Source organism: Tupaia chinensis, unplaced genomic scaffold (assembly GCF_000334495.1).
Source record: "Tupaia chinensis unplaced genomic scaffold, TupChi_1.0 Scaffold149178_1, whole genome shotgun sequence".
In the NCBI taxonomy this organism is placed as follows: domain Eukaryota; kingdom Metazoa; phylum Chordata; class Mammalia; order Scandentia; family Tupaiidae; genus Tupaia; species Tupaia belangeri.
Window position 1 is genome coordinate 502316 of NW_006209026.1, and position 22857 is coordinate 525172.

General features: G+C 37.3%; 1 protein-coding gene across 3 annotated transcripts in view; it reads left to right on the forward strand.

Annotated features, from left to right (window-relative positions):
* SREK1 (splicing regulatory glutamic acid and lysine rich protein 1) overlaps positions 1-22519 on the forward strand; it is a gene marked incomplete at its 5' end in the record, with an annotated part of 55681 nt that extends 33162 nt beyond the window's left edge. Inside the window, 5 exon segments of one of the 3 annotated variants that reach the window (XM_006170929.3) lie at positions 2435-2554; positions 2880-3251; positions 9470-9565; positions 16486-16630; positions 18612-22519. In XM_006170929.3, the coding sequence (XP_006170991.2) occupies positions 2435-2554; positions 2880-3251; positions 9470-9565; positions 16486-16630; positions 18612-18761 (883 nt within the window). 3 annotated transcript variants of the gene reach the window in all.
* Positions 22520-22857: the final 338 nt, after the last annotated feature.

Genomic DNA, 22857 nt, shown 5'->3' on the forward strand with positions numbered 1-22857 from the left:
AGTTCTCTTGTATACCACGTTTATGGACATTCATTTAACATCTTTGGAATCAATATATAAAATTTAATTTTTAATGGTAATTATTTTGAGTGGTTTTTTTTTTTTTTTTTTTTTTTTTTAGGTTTTTGCTATAGGGCACATGGCTCACCAGAGAGATGGAAAGTGAGAAGTCACCCCTCAAAGAGGATGGCCATGCCACAATCCCTTCTTCTCCATTCTTATGGGATTTGGGCCTGTACTCTCATGCATTTGGGTGTGAATTTTTAAGCTGTTGGGTCTGAGACTTGAACCACAATTGGCCATGTGGAAGTCCAGTGTCCTAACTACCATGCTGTCTGCTGGCCCCTGAGTTAAGAGTTTTAAGTGTTTACTCTATGCCAGAAACTGCTAGGCAGTTTTATTGGGTCCTCGGAAGAGTCATGACATGTTTTTCTATGCAAAAATGCACCAGGACTTTTTCTGATGACCCAGTAAATACATGTATCTGATTTAATCCTCATAACAGTTCTAGGAATTATAGGTATGATTCTTACTTGACTTCCTAAATGAAGAAACTAAGGCTTAGAGAGGTTAAGTGACTACCCAGAAAGCTCATTGCTAGTGTGTGGCATAGCTGAGTTTCACAGTCAGAATCATCAGATGCCAAAGCTGGTGAATCTAGTCACTTGGTTATTTAAGTTGTAAATATTTGTTTTGTAACTTTTATCTTTTTTTTTTTGGAGAGGTTTTTCACTATAGGGCGCATGCACTCGTCAGACAGACAGAGACATAGAGACAGAAAGCGAGAAATCACCCCCCAGGGGGGGTGGTCATGCCGCAGTCCCTTCTCCTCCATTCTCTTCTTGGGATCTTGGGCACGCACGCTCACACGCCCGGCGTGAGTTTTAAGCTACCGGGTCCGGGACGTGAACCGTGGTCGACTACGTGGGAGTCCAGAGACATAGCCATTACGCTAACTGCTGGTTCTCTGTTTTGTAAATTTTAACAAATATTTCCTAGGATACATCATTATGGGAAAGAAAATCATATTATAAAAAGTTATTTTAGTGGGGAAAAGGGCCTGGACAGAATTGGAGTCAGTTACTTTCTTTTATGAATTCAAGTATTTAAAGTTTCTTTTAATAGCTAGGATCATAGTTACAGTTATAAAATCAAGACCTTGCAAACTAACATTGGATTATATCTAGTTTTACTCATGAGGAATGATTTTATTTTCTTGTCACATTAGTACTGTCATTAATACTACACTTGTACATTTTTCTTAATACGCTTTTTATGAGGTTGTATACAGCTATTTATGGAAACTGTTGATCCATATAACTGCTACATCCTCTCAAGATGAGTTTAATCAGATTAAATATAAGTCAAGAGTAAAAGACGGGAACCAGCGGTTGGCGTGATGGCTGTGTCGCTGGATTCCCACGTGGTCAGCTGCGGTTCGTGTCCCGGACCCGGTGGCTTGAAAGGCTCACGCCGGGCACGTGTGCGTGCGTGCCCGGGATCCCAAGGGGAGGGTGGAGGAGAGGGGATTGCGGCGTGGCCATCCCCCCTGGGGGGTGATTTCTCGCTTTCTGTCTCTGTGTCTCTCTCTGTCTGTCTGGCGAGCGCATGCGCCCTTGTGTGGCGCGCGCAGGCGCCCTACAGTGAAAAACTCTCCAAAAAAAAAAAAAAGTTAAAAAAAAAAAGAGTAAAAGACAATTCATGGTGTGGAAACTTGGACCATGGAAAAAAAAAACTTTTATCATAATTTGAGGCATATAGAATTAGCAAGTGACAGTCACACTTCAAAATAAGTATCAACTTAAATTTGGTATAGGAAGTAATTTTTTGGGGGGAGAGTAGAGGTTTTTGCTTTTAGGGCAAATGTGCTCGCCAGAGAGAGAGACAGTGAGAGGGAAAGTGAGAAATCACCTTTGTAATCCTCTTGTATAACACATTTATGGACATTCATTTGACATCTTTGGGATCAATATAAAAAGTTTATGTTAATTTTTAATGGTAATTATTTTGAGTAAGAGGCCATTCTTCCCGGGAATGGCAATTCCATAATCCCTTCTTCTCCATTCTCTTCCTGGGATCTTGGGCATGCATGCATGCATGCATCCCTAGCGTGAGTTTCAAGCCACCAGGTCTGGGACTTGAACCATGGTTCGCCGTGTGGGAGTCCAGCAATGTAACCACTACGTCATTTGCTGGCCCCTAGGAAGTAATTTTTAAATTCTGTCTCTGTTCTGGACAATGAAATACCTGGTAAAGCTTCCAATAAATACATTTATTTTGGATAATTAATTAAAGCATTATATTAAAAAGAACTTTAAAATATTTATAAATATTGTTAGGATAAATATTTTTTCTTGAAAGACATCTTGAAATTTTTTAAAATTGAAATTCTAGGAATGAGTTTTGATAGTCTAACAACTTTGTTTTTCTTTAGGAGTAGATCCCATAATAGATCACGTTCGAGACAGAAAGATAGGCGTAGATCTAAGAGTCCACATAAAAAACGCTCTAAGTCAAGGGAGAGACGGAAGTCAAGGAGTCGTTCACGTTCACGGTGAGTTTTAAGTTAAGGATAATTGTTTTATTACCTTCGTTTGTTAAAAGTTTATTGTTGTCTACTTTTTAATGAGAGAAAATTTAGTAATGTAGGAGTACTATTGATTTGCCATGGATTTGAATATGGTAATATGATTCATGAGGTTTAGCCTGGTAATTGCTTCATTTAGCAGCTTTGTATGCACCTGACATAGATAGAAATTTATGTGTAATGTCTGGAACTTTTACTTTGTGTGGTTATCATTGAGGAAAGAATGGAGGTCCTTATTGTGGAGCAGACTTACTTTAGCTATGAATTTACTTACTTATTTTTGTTTTTAAAGGGACAAGAGAAAAGATACCCGAGAAAAGATCAAGGAAAAGGAAAGAGGAAAAGAAAAAGATAGAGAAAAGGAAAGGGAAAAAGAGAAAGAAAGGGAAAAAGAACGTGAAAAAGAAAAAGAACGGGGTAAAAACAAAGATAAAGATCGGGACAAAGAACGAGAAAAGGACCGGGAAAAAGACAAAGATAAGGACAGAGAGAGAGATCGAGACAAAGAGCATGAAAACAAAGAGAAGGAAAAGGAACAGGACAAAGAAAAGGAACGAGAAAAGGACAGATCCAAAGAGGTAGATGAAAAAAGAAAGAAGGATAAAAAATCCAGAACACCACCCAGAAGTTATAATGCATCAAGAAGATCTCGTAGTTCCAGCAGGTTTGGTATTGCTTAAAATGTTTTATCGAAGGATTTAGTGATTAAAAGTAAAAAATTTTTATCTATGGGGGATAATATTATTTTATGCAAAGTGAAACCAGTATAGTAATAATAGAACATTTCTTCCTAATTGCAGAGTAAACACATTTCTCTAGCAGATAGATTACAAAGAATTGCCCCTATGAGAAAGATGTGATGATATTGGGGGAAATACTGAAAACTTTTAACTATCCTTTGTAATCTACTATTTTAACCCTGCTAATAATATCAGGGAACTTCAAAAAGTTCATGGGAAAATGGAAATAAAGTAGATTTATTTTACGCAAAAAATCTTGAAATCTGCAGTTTTTTCATAATACATGTTTTCCATGAACTAATTCAAGACCTTTCTTAATAATGATTATTGTTTTTAGTCTCTTGAAAGTTAAGATGACAGGGGATGTTATTTTAAAAAGAAATACAGAATTAACCTTCTAAGCATCTATATTTCTTTGAAATGGGGTGGTAAATTTTAATATGAACAATGATGTCTAAAGCTGCAGTGTTATCTTTTTGTCATTTAAGTTAATTCTTAACTCTATTTTGTTGAGTACATGGCATTTATGTTCTGTTTCTTTTATTTATCGGTTTTAAGGATTTGAATTTTTTTCCCTTAGGACTGTGCTAATTTGAATGTATTAATAGGTACGCTGCCACCAGGTGGCAGCAGGTTACCATAGTAACAGCTGCAAGATGAGATCCTTCCTTGAAATTCAAGATTATCTAAATTCATATCCCTTATTCCAGATGATACCGATTACTATGATTATAAATAAATGGAAGTTTGTAACTTATGTTAAATTGTTTCTTAAGGATAGTGTGTGTGTGTGTGTGTGTGTGTGTGTGTGTGTGTGTATTTTAGCTTTTATTTTTTTTATTAGTTTTTGCTATAGGATGTATGTGCTTGCCAGAGAGAGGAAAAGTGAGAAAATTACCCCCAACCCCAGAGGCTGGCCACACCCAAACTGGTTCTCCCCCAACTCTAGTCTCAGGATTTTGGGCACATACATACATGCACCTGGCGTGTTTTTCAAGCCACCAGTCTGATACTTGAACTGCAAACACTGCCATGTGGGATCCAGTGTGTTAATCTCCATGCCAGTTGCAGGCCTGCAGTTTTTTTTTTTTTTTTTTTGAATTTTTTTTTTTTTTGGAGAGGTTTTTCACTATAAGGGCGCGTGTGCTTGCCAGACAGACTGAGACATAGAGATAGAAAGTGAGAAATCACCCCCCAGGGGGGATGGTCATGCTGCAATCCCTTCACCTCCATTCTCCTCTCGGAATCTTGGGCATGCACGCACATGCACCCGGCATGAGTTTTAAGCCACTGGGTCCAGGATGTGAACCATGGTCGACTACGTGGGAGTCCAGTGACATAGCCATTACGTTAACTGCTGGTTCCCTGCAATTTTTAAAAAATAAAGTTTGCTTGTTTATTTTTTCCATGAGAGACAGGCATCCAACAGAATCTTCACACCCTGAACCACTCCCAGTCTTAGCTTGATTGTGGGCCTGTGTGCACTGGCATGCTCTCAGAGAGGGCCTAGTGCCTTTTCCATGTGGGTGTGGTTGCATTGCCACTGCACAGTTGCCTGCTCCCTAGTAAACTTAAAGATATTTTAAAGATAATCTTTCATAGCAAGTAATTTGAGATGAATGAATGCATGTTTCCTATTTTTGAAACTTGTATTTTTAATAGTTCACTCCTGGTGCTAGCCTTTAGCTGGATAGTATAATTGCAGGCGTTTATTGGATATTTTACTGTGTGCTAGTTATTATATCTCATTAGACTTTTTCATTTCTTACCTTATTTTCAACAAGCATGTGAGAAAACTGTTAATATTCACTATTCTAAAACATGAGGAAATTGGGGTCAGCAGATGGCGTAGTGGTTACATCGCTGGACTCCCACATGGCTGACTGTGTGTTTTGAGTCACAGATCCGGTGGCTTGAAAATCATGCCAGGTGTATGTACGTGTGTGCTCAAGATCCCAGTAGGAAAATATAGAAGAAAGGATTGTGGCATGGCCATTCCTCCTGGGTAGTGATTTCTCACTTTTCTTCTTACTGTCTCATCTCTGCCCAGTGATGGCACATGCCCTAAGGCAAAAACATCCTTAAAAAATTAGGAAATTGAAGCTTAGAGGAAACTTTCCATCTACTCTAGTATCAGAACTATGTAGTATTTTTTCCTTTTTATTTTAGGGATTTAAGTTTGAGAGTTCTTTAACTATTACTTGGTAACTACTTTTAAAAACTTCCTCAGAGGGGCCAGCAGGTGGCATGGTGGTTAAGGTGCTGGATTTCCGCATGGCCAACTGTGGTTTGCGTTCCAGACCTGGCAGCTTGAACAGCACACTGGTGCCTGTGCATGCATGCCCAACATCCCAGGAAGAGAATGGACAAGAAGGGTTTGGGTGTGACCATCTTCCCTGGGGGGTGATTTCTCACTTTCCCTTTCTCTCTCCTCCCAGACTGCATGTGCCCTGAGACAAAAACCTAAAAAAGAGGAAAGAAAAAGAAAAACTGCATCAGGAACATAAATTTGACAGCAATAGTATATGTTAAAAATGAGACTAAAAATAGATCATTGTCAGAATTCATCACATTGAGCCAAAAATTAATAAATTATTTAACTCTCTTTGCTGTTGGTAACATTGAGACTTGTGACTGTACCTTTATCACAAAGTAATTTTATTGATTCTGACTTTGTGTGTGTTCTTCATAGCACCAAATAATGTTTTTTTTTTTTTTTTTTTTTTTTGAGAGAGATTTTCACTGTAGGGCGCGTGCGCTCGCCAGACAGACAGAGAGAGACATAGAGACAGAAAGCGAGAAATCACCCCCCAGGGGGGATGGTCACGCCGCAATCCCTTCTCCTCCATTCTCCTCTCGGGATCTTGGGCACGCACGCACACGCGCCCGGCGTGAGTTTTAAGCCACCGGGTCCGAGACACGAACCGCGGTCGACTACGTGGGAATCCAGCGACATAGCCATTACGCTAACTGCTAGTTCCCACCAAATAATGTTTTGATTTCTTTTTAATAGCTTGAGTTTACTGGGCCCAGCAGGTGGTGTAGTAGTTAAAATTGCTGACTCCCACGTGTCCATCGTGATTCAAGTCCTGGACCTGACAGCTTAAAACTCAGGCCGGGTGTGCAGAATGGAGGAGAGGAGAAGGGGTTGCAGAGTGGCATTCTCACTTTTTCTCTCACTGTCTCTCTCTGGCCAGTGCATGCACCCTATGGTAACAATCTCTAAAAAAATACTGAGTGGCTTTAAAACGTTTAATCTTTTTAGGAGCCATTTTAAGTCACTTGAGCTTTAAGAAACTTGAGGTGTTCACATTTAGTCTTAAATATTATTCATAAATAAAACCTCTGAAGCCTGGAGAATAAAAGATGACTGACAATTTATAAAAGTTGAGCAATTTGGAATGTTTCATGCTTTCAGAAGAGCTTGGTTAAGAGTTAATCATTGTTTAGCATTTTTCTGCTTTTTAGCTGCTCTGTTTTGTTAATTAAATGGAAACTTTTTAACTGGCCAAAATAGTTTACTTAATATTTTTATTTCCATCATTGTCTCCTTTTCTTTCACTCTTTATATACATACATACATATAAAGAAATATATATTTTTTGCTATAGGACGTTAGGTTCTTGCTAGAGAGAAAAAGGTGAGAAATCATCCCCTGGGGGATATGGTCACACTGCAATCCCTTCTCTTCTAGTCTCTTGGGGTCTTGTCCACACATGCACTGACGTGTACCTGACACGATTTTCAGGCTGCCAGGTTCAGAACTCAAACCACACAGTTGGCCATGTAGGATCTAGCACCTTAACTTCTATGCTGCCTGCTGGCCCTCCTCATCTATATTTTTAAAGAAGATTTTAATATTAAAAAAAAAATTGGGGGACTGCCTCTGTGGCCTGGTGTTTGAGGCAACCGAATCCTAGCTGTCTGGCCCCATGGTTTTACTCCTGTAGAATCAGTGGCCTGAGGAAAATACCAGGCATGGGTGCATTTGTGCCCCAAAACCTAACAGGATGGAGAGATGGAAAAAAAAGGATTGCAGTGTGATTATTCCCCATGAGGTATGCTTTCTCCCTCTTCTCTTTCTGGTGGGCACATGTGTTCTCTAGCAATATTTTAAAAATACTTTCATGCTTTAATATTACTGTCGGTAAAGATGAAATCAAGAAAGAGGAGGGCCAGAACGTGGTGTGGTGTTTTGGCCACCGAATTCCATGGATCAAGACCTAGTGACTTGAAAAATTATACTAGCTCATGTGCATACATGCTCCAGATACCCAGAGGAAAAATGGACGAGAAGGGATTGTGGCATGCTCATTCCCCCAGGGGGCACTTTCTTACTTTCCCTCCCTCTCTCTCTTTGGAGTGCACGTGCCCTGTAGCAAAAATTAAAATAATAAAGTAAGAAGAAAATATTTACCGACCACCTATTATGTGCCAGACTCTCTGCTTAATATACTTTCAGGTATTATCCTAAGTCTTCTCTACAATCCTATAAAACTTGAGTTACTAATTATCTGTCTTTCAAGTTGAAAAAAAACAGACTCAAATAATGTGACCTGTCAGGTAGTTAGGTATAGGACTAAAATTGAAGTCTAAATTTAACCAACTCCAGTTGTTCATACCACAGGCCACAGCTTTTGTTTTAAATATTGGGTCATTGAAAAGTCATTACCTATTTTTCTATGCAAAAAGGTGCTATGACTTTTCTTACGACCCAATAATTTTGCAGTCCAGGTTGCTGTCTATCCAGTGTTAGCTTTCATCATCATCAACTAGTAGTTACTAGACGTCCAGCTATACATAGTGCTTTCTGAACGAAGAATTAGACTGATGATCAAGGCAGTGCCATTTGTGTAGACATCTACCATACATACCACATGTGTGCATTATTTTTTTACTTATAAACACAAAGCTTGGACAAGATTTTACTTTTGATTGCCGGAAGATAATGTGTGCTCACTGCACAGAGAGAGAACATCCCCCAAAGGTATCTGATCACACCACAGTTCTTTTCCTCTGTCTTTTCAGGTTTTTGGGTATGCACTCAAGCACACATGCTCAGTGTGTTTTTAAAGTTGCTGGAGCTAAGAATTGAACTGTGGTTAGCTATGTGCTACATGCCCGGTCCTTAGTATTGTTTTTAATAATAAATGCTATTGTTTCATTTAGCAATGATTTTTTTTTTACTTTATCATATTTAAACCTTAGATTTACTAAGCAACTGTGCAGTTTTAAATTAATAGACCAACAGTAGTGAAGTGATAGGTTATAGGGAAAAGCAGTTTCTCTGTAAAATTGTACTGATGTAAATCCTTTGACGGAAACATTATAAATCCATGGGTCTGGTCTACAAAGTTCACGTTTTTCAAGCCAGCTTATCTCAGTTCTTATGAAGGGCCTCTTTGTTACAAAATAGTTCACAGTGTAGCAGCAAAGAGCTAGATAGATGTGTGTGAAAGGGTCTAATGAACAAAACATGTTTTAGATGCCTGGAAAGAACTTTTTTTTTTTTTTTTTAAGATTTTTGCCCTACGGTGAATGCTTGCTGGAAAGAGAGACAGAGAGAGTGAAATTGAGAGATCACCCCTGTGGGGCGGGGGCTGGGTATACCACAACCCATTCTCCATCCTCCTGGGATTTTGGGCATGTGTACACATGAGCTTAGCATGATTTTCAAGTCCCAGGACTCCAACAGTGGTTGGCCATGTGGGAATCCACTGCCTTCATCCCCACACCAACTGCTGGCCCTGCCTGATTCTGGACTTGAATTGCAGTTGGCCACGTGGGATCAAGCACCTTAATCACCACGCCACCTACTGGCCCAGAAAGAACATCTTTGATTTGAGAATCTCAGAGACATCATTAATGTTTTTTCTACTCAAGAAATTATTGTTCAAATAAGCAGATATAAAGGTACTCTCCTTTTTACAATATTAGGTGATGCTTGTGTAAGTCTTTAATATTTATGGTTCATAATTTGACCAGCACTAAAATTAGGAAATAGAATAAGGACATAAGTTTAAACTGGTCTCTAAAGAATACCATTCACATGACAACATTAAAGACCTCTTTACTTTTGTGTATTTGAATTGCCTTTTATTTCAGTTGCTGGTGTGAAAAATGACATATTTCTGACTTCTAGGGAAAGGCGTAGAAGGAGAAGCAGGAGTTCTTCCAGATCTCCAAGAACATCAAAAACTATAAAAAGGAAATCTTCTAGATCTCCATCTCCTAGGAGGTAGGTTGAAAATACGTTCTGGAAACTAACGGGGAAGAAGTGACAAATTTAAAAATTCCTTTTCAGTCTATTTTTAAAGCTTTATATAAACGTGCTTGTGTGTGTGAATGTGTGTGTATATGTATATTTACATATATACTTTACACATATACACATACTTTTCTAGATGCTGAGAATATATGTATATTTACATTATAAATGTATTTGCTTATATATTATGGTTTAGACACTGGGGAAAGTATATATATTATTTATTTTAGTTTTTTGTTAGAGTGTATGTGTGCTCCCTGAAGAGAAAGAAATAGTGAGAAAGCATCACCCATGGGGGATGGTCATTCTGCAGTCCTCTCTCCCTCTATTCAGATTTGGGCTTGCATGCATCTGCACCCAGCATGTTTCCCAAGCTGCTGGGTCCATACCTTGAACTGGTTGGTCAGCAAAGAAGGTACTATCTGTCTTAACCACCACGGTACCAACTGGTCCTAGGGATAAAGCATTTCTTAAGCAACAGATTACTACTTTGCCACAGAGTTGGCCTCCAATACTATTTATTAAAAACTCATTTTTATCTAATATTTATTTGCTATGTTGCCTTCATTGCATATTAAATTTTTTGTTATGTCTTTGGGTGTATTTCTGGTTCTTCTGTGCTGTTAGATTGGCTTACCTGACCGTTGTATGCCATTCTTCATGCTTTTAATTACTGAGATCGTACAGTATTTTAAAATATCTAATAAGACCTGCCCTCTTTTTGTACTTTCTTGACTATTTTACATATTTATTTTTCCATTCGAGCATCAGAGTCAGTTGTGTAGGTGCCAGAAATAGAGCCTATTATGACTTGTGTTACAATTGCATTACATTTATAATTTAAAGAAAATTAATAAATAGATTTATATACAAAACTTTCTGATGTTGAGTCTTTCTGTCTAGGAATATGTTTTATCTTTCTCTGTATTCACATTAGTCTTGGTGTTCTTGAGAAATTTTTGAATATTTATAAAGGTTTTATGCATTTCCTAAGTTTATTCCTGGATGTTTTTTCTTTTTTGTTGCTTTTGTAAATACGGTCTTTTCTTTTCATTATGTCTTATAATTAAAAGGTTAGATTTGTACATAGAAGGGTTATTGATTTCTGTAAATTAATTTTTTTAATCTCACTGCCTTACCAGTTTTTCTGTTGATTTTCTAGATACAGAAAAGAGAAATTCATAAAAAGCTTTTTCAGAGTACTAGCATGTTTCCTAGCAGAGGGTTGTTTGTTTATTTGCTGTAGCTTTTTGTTTTGTTAAAATAATGGTATATACTACTATGGAGGTGAGCTATATTGGAATTTTTGAAATAAATGCTTTGCTGAGGAAACTCAGAAAACTTTTCTCATTTGTCGGGACTGCCCAGTGGTAACAATGCTGTGCAAGTCTGACATGCGTGGAGTAGTTCTGAGTTTGCATCTGGAGACCTGACTGATTACTCAAGGTGTGTGTAATCCTGATCCAGGATAGGCTGAGGCTGGGGGTAGATTGGAGGTACTGTCTCTATCTTTTCTGTGTCTCTATCTTTTTTAAAACTTGCTAGAGGGCGCATGTGCTACTGAAGAGAGAGAAAGGGAGGGAGAGAATGGGGAAATGAGAAAGCAGCCCTCATGGGATATAGTCAGGCTGCAATTCCTTCTCTGTCTCTTCCTTTGGGATTTTGGGAATACATACACATGTGTCTGGTATGTTTCTCAAGCCACCGGGTCCAGGTCTTGAACTGTGCTGTTGGCCGTGTGAGATCCACCTACCTTAACTACCACGTCACTGGCTGGTCCTTATGTATTTATTTATATTTTATTTTTTTGTGCACATCTCTCTTACAGAAGAGATAAATAAACTTAAAAAAAGTCCCCAAACTTATCTAATTTGTGAACTCAAATTAGACAAGAACACGTATTTAGAAAATGTCATTCCCTGGACCAGCCAGTGGCATGGTGATTAAGGCAGCTGGATCTTACATGGCAAACATTCTGGTTCTTTCTGCTTATCTCCCTTTCATTTTCTTTTCTTTTTTTTTCTGAGAGGTTTTTGCTATAGGACACGTGCGCTCGCCAGAAAGACAGACACAGAGAGAGAAAGCGAGAGAAATCACCCCCCACCCCGGGGGAGAGGGGGTTGGCCACACCACAATCCCTTTTCCTCCATTCTCCTTTCAGGATCTTGGGCACACACGCACATTGCCTGGCATGAATTTAAGCCACCAGGTCCGGGACTCGAACCACGGTTAACTACATGGGAGTTCAGCAACATAGCCATTATGCTAACTGCTGGTCCCTCCCTTTCATTTTCTTGATGTACTCTAAGAATTTCTCTAAGAGCTAATCTGGTGTTGGTGAATTCTTACAGTTTTTATTTGGCTGAAATTGTTTTTATTTCAGAATTCTAAATATACCTTTACAACTTGATGCTTCTGTTGCCATTTTTAGAATATTACCTTTATTTTGGATTTTCCATTTTTGGCAATGAATGCAGCTTAGAGAGGCTCTTTTGTTGATTCTGTTTGTGTCTTTTGTATTTCCTGGTGCTGGATGTTTGTATATCTCTAGATTTGGAAAGTTTCTAGGTTGTATTTTGTGAAATATTTTATGTGCCTTTATCTATCTCTTCACCTTTTCTAATACCCATTATGTGGATATTTGGCAGCCAAGTGGTGCCTAAAGTTTTCCATGGGTTGTCCTCACTTTTAGTGTTTATTTTTCTCATTCTTTTTGGTGACTTTTGTCTTCAAGCTCAGAAATTTGTTCTTCTGCATGGTCTAATTTTTTTTTGATACTTTGGAGAGAGATTTTGATTTCCTTTATTATATCTGTCATTTTTTTTTTTTTTGGAAGAGGTTTTTCTATAGGGCGCGTGCGCTTGCCAGACAGACAGAGAGACAGAAAGACAGAAAGCGAGAAATCACCCGCCAGGGGGGATGGCCACGCCACAATCCCTTCTCCTCCATTCTCCTCTCGGGATCTTGGGCATGCACGCACACGCGCCCGGCATGAGTTTTAAGCCACCGGGTCCGAGACGCAAACCGCGGTCGACTACATGGGAGTCCAGCGACATAGCCATTACGCTAACTGCTGGTCCCTGTATCTGTCATCTTTAGGAGTTTGTTTGATTCACTTTAGGGTGTCTGTCTCTTTATAGAGCTCCTCCTTCATGTCTTGATTTTCTTCTTTTTTGAGAAGAGATTTTTGCTGTAGGGCATTTGTGCTTGGCAGAGTGACAGAAAGCAGTAAATCACCCCCCAGAGGGAATGGCCATGCAGCAATCTCTTCTCCTCTAGTCTCCTCTTGGGAGTTTGGGCATGAACGCACACGTGCCTGGTGTGTTTTAAGCTGCTGGGTCTGGGACTCGAACCAGGGTCAACTTATGTGGGAGTCCAGTGATGTAACCATTGTGCCATCTGCTGGTCTCCATGTCTTGATTTTCTCCTATCCTGGAATTGATTGTTTTCACTTGAATCTTGTTGAGTTTTGTTATGATCAATATTCTGAATTCCTTTTCAAACGTTTTGGTGATGTCGCTCCCTGGTGGTCTAGTGGTTAGGATTCGGCGCTCTCAAACATTGTGGTGATTTTCTATGTATTAAATGTTGTTTTTGAGGAGTTACTGTGTTCTTTTGGGGGAGAGATATTTCTTTATTTATTCTTTTATTTTCATATGTCTTTGTGGTGATTTTTAGGCATTTGATGGAGTACTTCTAGATTTTATGGGGTAGATTCTATGTGCCTTTACCTATCTCTTCACCTTTTCTAATAACCATTATGTGGATATTTGGCAGCCAAATGGTGCCAAAGGGTAGAAGGGTAGGGGTCAACTCTCAGATGTGGTCCCTGCCAGTAACCAGACGTTCCTTTCGGATCCAAGCCAGACTTAACCTGCCTATAATTTCTTGGAGCACGTCGACCTGCCAAACCTGAGTGTGCTCTGGCAGGTTCATCTAAGAAGGGCTGGAGGCAAGCTTGTCTGTGGGACCCAGGATCAGTTTAATGCATTCCATGTGAGACGCAGGTAGGGAGATGACCTTCAAGGCTTGCACTTTGCTCGGTGAAGGTGATTCAGGAGATAGAGGAGGTAACCCATCCTATAGAGTCTGTTGGGCTTGTCTTTCCAGGGGTGGGTCGGCCCCCAAGACCAAGATATGACCCTGCCAGAGGTGGTCTATGAGCAGTTAGCAGCTGGCTGTGCCTTTCTGATCCAAACAGGGCTTATGCTCCCTCCTATAAAACTGGGCAGTCAGTTGTTTGGACTGAAATGTGGCCCTGTGTTTTCTTTAAACTTTTATGTTTCTCTCTTTTATTCATTTTTAGTTAATTTTTTTATGTAGTGTGAGGTAGAGGTCCAGCTTCAATCTTTTACATGCGTATATCCATATTTTCCCACATTTGTTGAAAAGATTTTCCTTCCTTTATTGAAGGTTTTGACACTTTGCTGAAAATCATTTGACCAAATAATGTAGTTTATTTCTGAGCTTTTTGTTCTTTTTATTATTTTTGGTGCTACTTGTTTTCTTTTTCTTTAAGTTATTTGTAAGGGAACAGCAGATGGCTCAATGGTTACATTGCTGGACTTCCATGTAGTTGATTGCCATTCAAATCCTGGACCTGGAGCTGGGCACGTGTGTGTGCGTGCCCAAGATCCTAAGAGGAGAATGGAGGAGAAGGGATTGTGACGTGCTATCTCCTTGAGGGTAATTTCTCACTTTCTGTCTTGTCTCTGTCTCTCCAGTGAGCGTAAGCTCCCTGAAGCAAAAATCTCTTAAAAAAAAAAATAAGAAAGAGTTATGTGCAAGATATACATATAAGATGCAAGTGTGTGTGTATATGTGTAATATATACATATATTTGTACGTGTGTGTGTATGTATGTATGTATATTATTTTAGGCATGTATACACTTAGACCTGTTGTGTTTTTTAAGGCGGTGCATTTAATAAGACTCAGAACCACCCAGTCAGCTATGTGAGATCTAGCTACCTTAACCACCATTGCCGCTGGCTGGCCCTGCTGCAAATATTTTTTCTATGTCATTTTTGTTTTGAGTATGCTAATGATGTTCTTTTTGCCTTATAAAAATTTACATAATTCAGATTTATTGATATTTTTATCCCCATATACCTGAAGTTTCAGTTAAGGTAGGAAAAATTTCCCATCATAAAAGATAAAGGATCTTACTCATGTTTCTTGTAGTACTCATATCATTTTATTGTAAAAATGTAGATCTCTAATCCAATTGGACTTCTTTTTAGAGAGATTTTTGCTGTAGGGTGCATGTTCTTACTGGAGAGACAGAGAGACAGAAAGCGAGAAATCACTCCCTGATGGGATGGCCATGTTCAATCCCTTCTCCATTTTTCTCTCCGGAATTGGGCACGCATACACACACACACACACGCACACACACACACACACACACACACACACACATACACACAGTGTTACAGCACTTGAGCCACAGTTGACTGTGGGCATCCAGCAGTGACCTGGACTTTTATTTTATTTTATTTTTTTTAAATTTCCAGAGGGCATGTATGCTCACCAGAGACAGAGAAAGCACTCCTATTGGACCATCATCATACCGTAGTCTCTTCTGCATTTTTCCATTTTGGCAGGGAGACTTTGGGGCATGCACATACACATACAAGCCTGACTTGTTTTTTTAAGCAGCCAGGGCCAGGATTTCAGTTGCCATTGGCTATGTAGGGTCTGGCTGTCTTTTTTTTTTTTTTTTTTTGGAGACTTTTTTGCTATAGGGCGCATGCGCTCGCCAGACAGAGAGAGACAGAGAAACAGAAAGTGAGAAATCACCCCCCACGGGGGGTGGCCACGCTGCAATCCCTTCTCCTCCATTCTCCTCTCGGGATCTTGGGCTCGCACGCACACGTGCCCGACGTGAGTTTTAAGCCACCGGGTCCTGGACGCAAACCGCAGTCGACTACGTGGGAGTCCAGCAACATAGCCATTACGCTAACTGCTGGTCCCGAGTCTGGCTGTCTTAATCCCTAGGTTACAGGGCTGGCCCTGATGGGATTTATTTCTGTATGTGGAATGAGATATGGATCCAGTTTTATTATCCAGTTGTGCCAAGACCTACTATAAAAGAGCATCTTTTGTTTGGTAATTCGAAATGCCACTTTTGTTATACTAAATTTTTTAGGTACTTCAGTACCTGTATTTGTCTTTGTTCTGCTGATCTTTGTTATGTCTTATTTTTAAACTATTCTTAATTAAGAGGAAAGGTTTAGAAATCTTTATTAGGTCTCTTCACCTCTGAAGATAAGCTGTTATGCTTCTGATATGAAATGTGTTGGTTTTTTTTTCCTGTAGTCTTAAGGGCATGCTATTTTAAAGAATGGTATATTCATTCCATCATCTGCTAACTTTTGCTCTTGGGTTTGTTGGACTTCTAGTGTTGGATGAGGAGAGTTGGTTGTGCAGTAGATGTTTTTTGACATTCTCAGTTTTGCTGGTAGTCACTCAGTTCTGCCTAGGAGTCTTATGTGTCTCTATTGTTCTTACTACTTTCTGCCTGTTCATTCATTGTTTTGAAAAGGTATATAAGAAAACATTGTATTTGGTTTTATTTTTATTATAGTATACAAATGAATCTTGAATATTTCAAAACTAATACAGTTGCAATACTGAGTTGTGTTTTACATGAACACATGATGGCCTATGCCAAAATTATATATCTTTGAAAAACTAATTGAGGTAAGGGTTGAAGTAGGTGTGGTTTGTGGACTGATTTATATAACTTTTTCAAACTAGCTTGCTGATATGCTTACTTATAATGCACTTATAAATATCTGATATGTTAGGAAAGGATTTTTTGCCAAGAATATAGTAGGTTTATAATTTTTTAAAAGTTAACTGACATGTTATCAATATTTTTATAGCAGAAATAAGAAAGATAAAAAGAGAGAAAAAGAAAGGGATCACATCAGTGAAAGAAGAGAGAGAGAACGTTCAACTTCTACAAGAAAGAATTCTAATGACAAAGACGGGAAGGAAAAGTTGGAGAAGAATAGTACTTCACTTAAAGTAAGCAGCAGTCATTCAGTGTTTGGGCATTAAATAATTGAGATTTTTAAAAATAATGATTTAATTTTATTTGTTGTTATTATTTTTTTTTCTTTCATTTGACCAGAGAGAGAAAAGGAAAGTGAGAAAGCAAGTTGCCAGATTCAGGACATGATCCGTGGTCATCCATGTGGAAGTCTAGCACCTTAACCACTATGCCATCTGTTGGCCCCAGTTGAGCTGTGTTTTATTGCACAGAAATAACTTAAGATTAATAACTTCTTGAGGGCAACAATGTCTAAAAGATGAGAGCCAATTTAAGCAGTTGTGAGCCATCCCATGGCGTAGTGGTTAAGGGAGCTGCACTCCACATGGCCAGTTGCTGTTCAAATCCTAGCCCCAGTGGCTTGAGAAACGAACTAGGCTCTGTGCACATGTGCCCAAAATCCCAACAAGGAGGAGACATAGAGGACAAGGGATTATGGGATAACTATGTCCCGCTAGGGGGTGCTCTCTCCTTTTCCCTCCTTTCTTTTTCTCTGGTGAGCATAGGCTTTCTCTCACAATTAAAACAATTTAAATGTCTGCAATCCTTATTTTAGAGAATCATGGAATGTCATATATTAAAGTTGTTAGAAGTCTAGGTAACCAGTGTATTTTGCTTCTGTACTGCTAAGATTTTTTTACCTGATGGCATTTTCCTTAGTTATGTTTCAGCTAATTTGACAGGACTTTGTATTGACATTAGTTTTTTAATATATAGTTAAGATTAGGTTTGTTGAATTAGAATACTTAATGGGAAACCAAATTCTAAGTAGGCTTTTTCTAGAAAAGTATTTTAAGTACTTGTGCATTATGTTAATTCTTTTATTATACTGGTAAAGGGTATATGTATTTGGAAAATGATGATTATGAGTTCTAGAACTTTTCATCTTACAGCTTTATCCATAGAGGCTTATCATCATCATCAATAACATTGGCAATGGGCCATCCAGGTGGAGTGGTGGTTAAGGTGACTGGATCCCACATCGCCAACTGTGTAGTTAGAGTCGTGGACCTAGTGGCTTGGAAAATATGTCAGACACATATGCTTATATACCTAAACTCCCAAAAGGAGAGTGCAGAAGAAGGGATTGCTGCATGGTCTTCTCCCCTGGAGAAGTGATTTCTCACTTTCCTCCTCTTTTCCTTCTGTCCTCTCTATGGCAAGTCCATATGCCCTGTAGCAAAAACTAAAAAACAAAGCAAACTTTGATAATATTTATTGAGCATTTATGATGTTTATGTTTATTATGCATTTATTGAGCATTATCATAGGCACTGCTTGTTCTCATTTAATTCTCCCTTATGCTAAGAGAATTTAGACTGTTCTTGAACAGTGTTTTCTGGGAGGAATCAATGACTTGCTTTTCTATATTTCCTCAGTTTTGCCTCTTCACTATCCAGATTACAAATCTATCCTAATGTCTTTGGAAACCATTTAACTCTCAAAGATCTGTCACACTTTACCAAATATTTCAGAACATTTGTTAGCATATACTTACAATTTTTGTTCATCCATTTTACTGTAATTCCCCTGGATTGTACCATTCCCCCCCCCTTTTTTTTTCTTTTTTCCTTTTTTAGTTTTTACTATAGGGCACATGGACTTACCAACAAGAGAGAGAGAAGATGGGAAATCACCCCCGAGGGGAGATGGCCACACAGAAATCCCTTCTCCATTTTCCTGTTGGGATTTGAGCATGCTTGTGTGTGATTTTTTTCAGGCCACCAAGTCCAGAACTTGAACCACACCATCAGCCATGTGGGATCCAGCTGCCTGTTGGCCCTATCCCATCTTTTAGCAAAGGATAGATTGATATGTGTCTGTATATACTTATTATATAAAAAAGTAATGAGAAGAAATAACCAGTTTAATTCACAAAAAGTAGTTACCTATTAGTCATACTAGCAGGCACTTCTAAAGGAAAATACTAAATGTATACCTTAATATTAATCATAGGAGAAGGAGCACAATAAAGAATCAGATTCAAATGTTGGAAAAGAAGTAGATGACAAGGATGCACCAAGGACTGAGGAAAACAAAGTACAGCAAAATGGAAATTGCCAGCCAAATGAAGAAAACCTTTCTACCAAAACAGAAGCAGTATAGGACTGACAAACACCTCAACACTCAACGCTGGAATAAAGTCCAAAGCTTTTAATTTTCTCAACAAGATGTAAACAGGGAAAAAACCTAGTTGAGCATAAGGATAGGAACTAACAGCTTTTCCAGTTGTTAGGTGACTTTCTGGCCATCTTGTTATAGAGTAAGAAAATGAAGCATGGACCTCATGAAAAGAACAGATGTTACCAAGCTCCTCATCTTCTGAAATCTGCGCATTTCCATGGTGGCTGGCACACTTGTCATGTGGTTTGTTAGTGTTTGCCAAGAACCATTGCAAATAGATTGAACATCAAAGATCCAAATTTGTACTATCCTTATAGACTGGAGATAAGGATTGGAGGGTCTTTAAGAAAATACTAGTTACTGAATTTTGTATTGTTTTACTTTTTTTTTTAAATTTCACTATATACAGTTTGATGATGTGCTTGAAATTGGTGCAAATATATACACACTCTTGTAAGTGCAAAGTATGTAAGAAGTTTTAACATTTACTTCACAGGATTTACAGTGATTGTGTTAAATTCCCACTATTGTGTTTTCTTTTGCTCACTAAATTTAGGACAGCATTTTTTCTTTAAAATAGTTTCACAGATTAAAATTACTTAAATAAGTGGATTAAAAAAACAACTGACAATGCATGCTACTATTCTTGTTCAAAAGGAAGAGCAGCTGTGTTGAATACTAATAGTATATTAGTATTCAGTGTTTAGAATCATTGGGTCTACCTACAAAGTGAGCATTTCTTTTGAACTTTCTTGACATTTCCAAGCTCATATATTATGAATAATATTGCAGTGTGTCTTGTTAACTGTAGGTGGCAAAGGTGCCCTATAAATAAGAAACTGGGTTTTCAAAATGGGCTATGGGAGCACAAGCTGAAGCTTTAGTGCCTTCTACAATGTGGTATACTGTTTTCTAGAATTTTGTATGTGCTAGTCATTCTCAATCATATGGAATCTAGATGGATATTCCATTCATATCCATATAGAAGTGTGCAAGTGATATGTCAGAAGAGCTTCTTACTTAGTTCACCTAATATGAGAAGGACGTCTTTTTACCAAGAATGACTTCAGAGTTTAAAATAAAAATGCAGTTTCGGGACCATCAGTTTTATACTGTGATAATTGAAAATGAAACAGGTTATCATTTTCTTTAAATCAGAAGAAACCCTTTAGTCGTTTATATTGGATGGCCTTAATTATTACCTCCCAATCATCTTTTCTTAAATGATGTGTAGAAATTATATTTAAAGGAGGACTAGGAATATATGGGAGTTGTAAGATATGTTCCTGGAGTTTAAGAGAGAGGTCATCCGTCAGTCTTAGGCTTGCTTTTTGCAGAAAGTATGTAAGTAGTAAAATGACCACATTGCTAATGTTTCTCCCCAAAACTGTACCTCAGAGTTGCTGAATTCTTTTCATTGTTGTTCTGGTTCCAAACAAGTAATGCTTTTTAATTAGCATGTTACTAAAAAATCAAGTAAATTATTTTAATACGATCTAATACAATCAAATTACTCAGTTGCCTTACCTCATGGGAAGAATTTATAGATTTACAAAGCTGAGTGGCCCTTTAGTAAACTGGTTTCAACTTGAGTTTTCTTTTAATGTTAATACTATTTAAATTTTATTTGGTAGAGAATGGGAAGAGTTGCCCCTACTTCAAGTAATGAAGCCTGGTTTGATTATGAAGCTGCTTAATCACTCTTCATGTGTTCAGAATTACTGTTTTTTTTTTTTTCCTTCTTTTTGTCACTGTGTACATTAAAATTTTGGAAAATGCTTTACTATGTAAAGTATAGATGGTCATTTTAATCATTCAACCACATACAGTTGGCTGGTAAACAGCTTATTTTGATAAATGAATGCTTGGGTGCATATGGAAAGATTGTGAAAGTGTGTGTGTCTTGCATCAACATCTGTCTTATTTATGATATGTAAGTAGAATAGAGCAAATGTTGTTTGAATCTTTGTTATTTTTAGTACCATTTCTCTAATAAAGCTAAATATTTTAGAGGAAAGTATTTGTTTATGCCTTTCAAAAAAGCATCTTATAGTTTTATCCTGCTCTTGTTTTAGTTGGCATAGAGACTGTTTTGACATGGAGAATGTGTGTTTGTGTGTTGTCTTTAAAACAATCACTTAAAGTTTGAGTGTTTTCTTGTACTCTGGACTCTTATTAAAAGTTTTTTTTTAATGTTGGTAATATTTCTCTTGGTTATATATTCAGTTTTAAAATAATCATACTTATTTTGAGAGATACTTTATTTGTAAAAACTAGGAATGAGTAGAATACAAGAGATCCAGAGAAAGTAAAATTATATTATTTAGGATTTGATGTTTTATATGGGCTTATAGAAGCAATGCTTTCTAGGGTCTGGTGAGTGTGTGTGTGTGTGTGTGTGTATGTATGTGGGAAAGAGAGAAAACATTTTTCTTTACTTACAAGAGCAGTTATCTTCTAATTATTTTTAAGATTCTTTTTTTTTTCTTTTTTTTTTTTAATCTCAGGTAGATATTGTCAGGAAAACTTGAGGTAAGGCCAAGAAGACAGTCATTTTATACTTGATAGGTTCTGTGATTATCTTTTTTAGCTTGATTGTACAGAAAGTACTCTTCCTTCTATTCTAGGTAATATTCATCATTCTAGACAAATTCTGTTGATACTTTTGTTCTTGCTTTTCATAAGTGCACCCTGAACTAATAATATAAGATGGTCCTTCAGAAGCTAGCCAGTGAATTACATTTGTAGAAACTTATAAATCCTTAACTTCTGCAATGACTTCTTAATTATTATTTTCCATCTAAACCAATCAGCTTTTAATTATAAGAACTAGTTAGCTTGTGATCTTTCCCATGTTTATAGAATTATTTCTTTGAAGACATTCTATATCTGCTATGTTGAGCTACAGAAGTGTAAGAGGCTTAAATTTTGACATACTCAATTAAAATTTTTTAAAATGGCATTTATAAACAAAAGGGTTTTTTGTCAAGAAAATAATTTCTCTTGTCATACCCTTTTGTGATGATCATTTTCAGGATCATCATTCATTCCTACAAATTTATTAATGTCTTTATTTTAAAACATTTTTTAAAAAAGGAAAAACCCTGACCTAAACCTGCTCTTACCTGAAGACACTACTCAAGTTTAAGGGTTACAATGTTGAATAATAGGCTTTACATTTTAAAAAAATTAGAAATTTAGCATGATTGGACTTACTCATCTTCCTCAGATGTTGGATTAGCAGTCCTATTGAAGGAGTACAATTTCACATGTCAGTGAGTAATTTCTTATATTTTCATTAAAAGATACCTGATTTTAACCAGGCGGGTTATGAAGTAGAGCCATTCCCACCAAGTATAAGTGCAGTGGCCGTTTCTTATGTCTTTAAATATTTTTTATTTCACTATCTGTAGTATTTTCTCATGTTCATTTACTGATGTACCATTACTTAAATTGTTTATTTTTAAATTTCTAAACGTAGTCCTCTTAAAAGGGCTCAATTATATTTCTGCAAGGTAGGAGTCTAGTATAAATGTAATAAAATGATACTTTAAAACGAATTTCCCTGTTTCAATCTGGGGTTTATGATGAGTTGTTTTTGTTGTTTTTTAAATAAACTTTCATTGGTGGTTTTGCCTAAAGACTGATACATTATTTTGAAAATAAAACCTAAAGCCATTTATCATTTTTGGCCCATATTTCATCAGGTTGTATTTACTAACTAATAATTAGAATCTCTTTCCATTCCATTCTGAGGTACTTCTAATAGCTTCTAGCAGTCAACTAATTATTCCTTATTCCTTTATATCTAACATTTATTAATGTTTTAAAAGTAGGTTTTAAGTCTGTTTCCTGATTTTTAAATTTAACTAATGTTTTAATTTTGAAAACTGCCAACTTTTAGGAGACTTCATACATTTTACCTCTAAATTTTATTATTTAAGATTGGAATGAAGTGGTAGTTCTTTCTATTCTTGATCAGCTTTTAATTGCTAGAGAAAGAGAATTTCTTAACTATATATGTAAGTTCAAATTTATGAAAATCATATAGAAAGAATTAAAATAGAAAAGATTCATT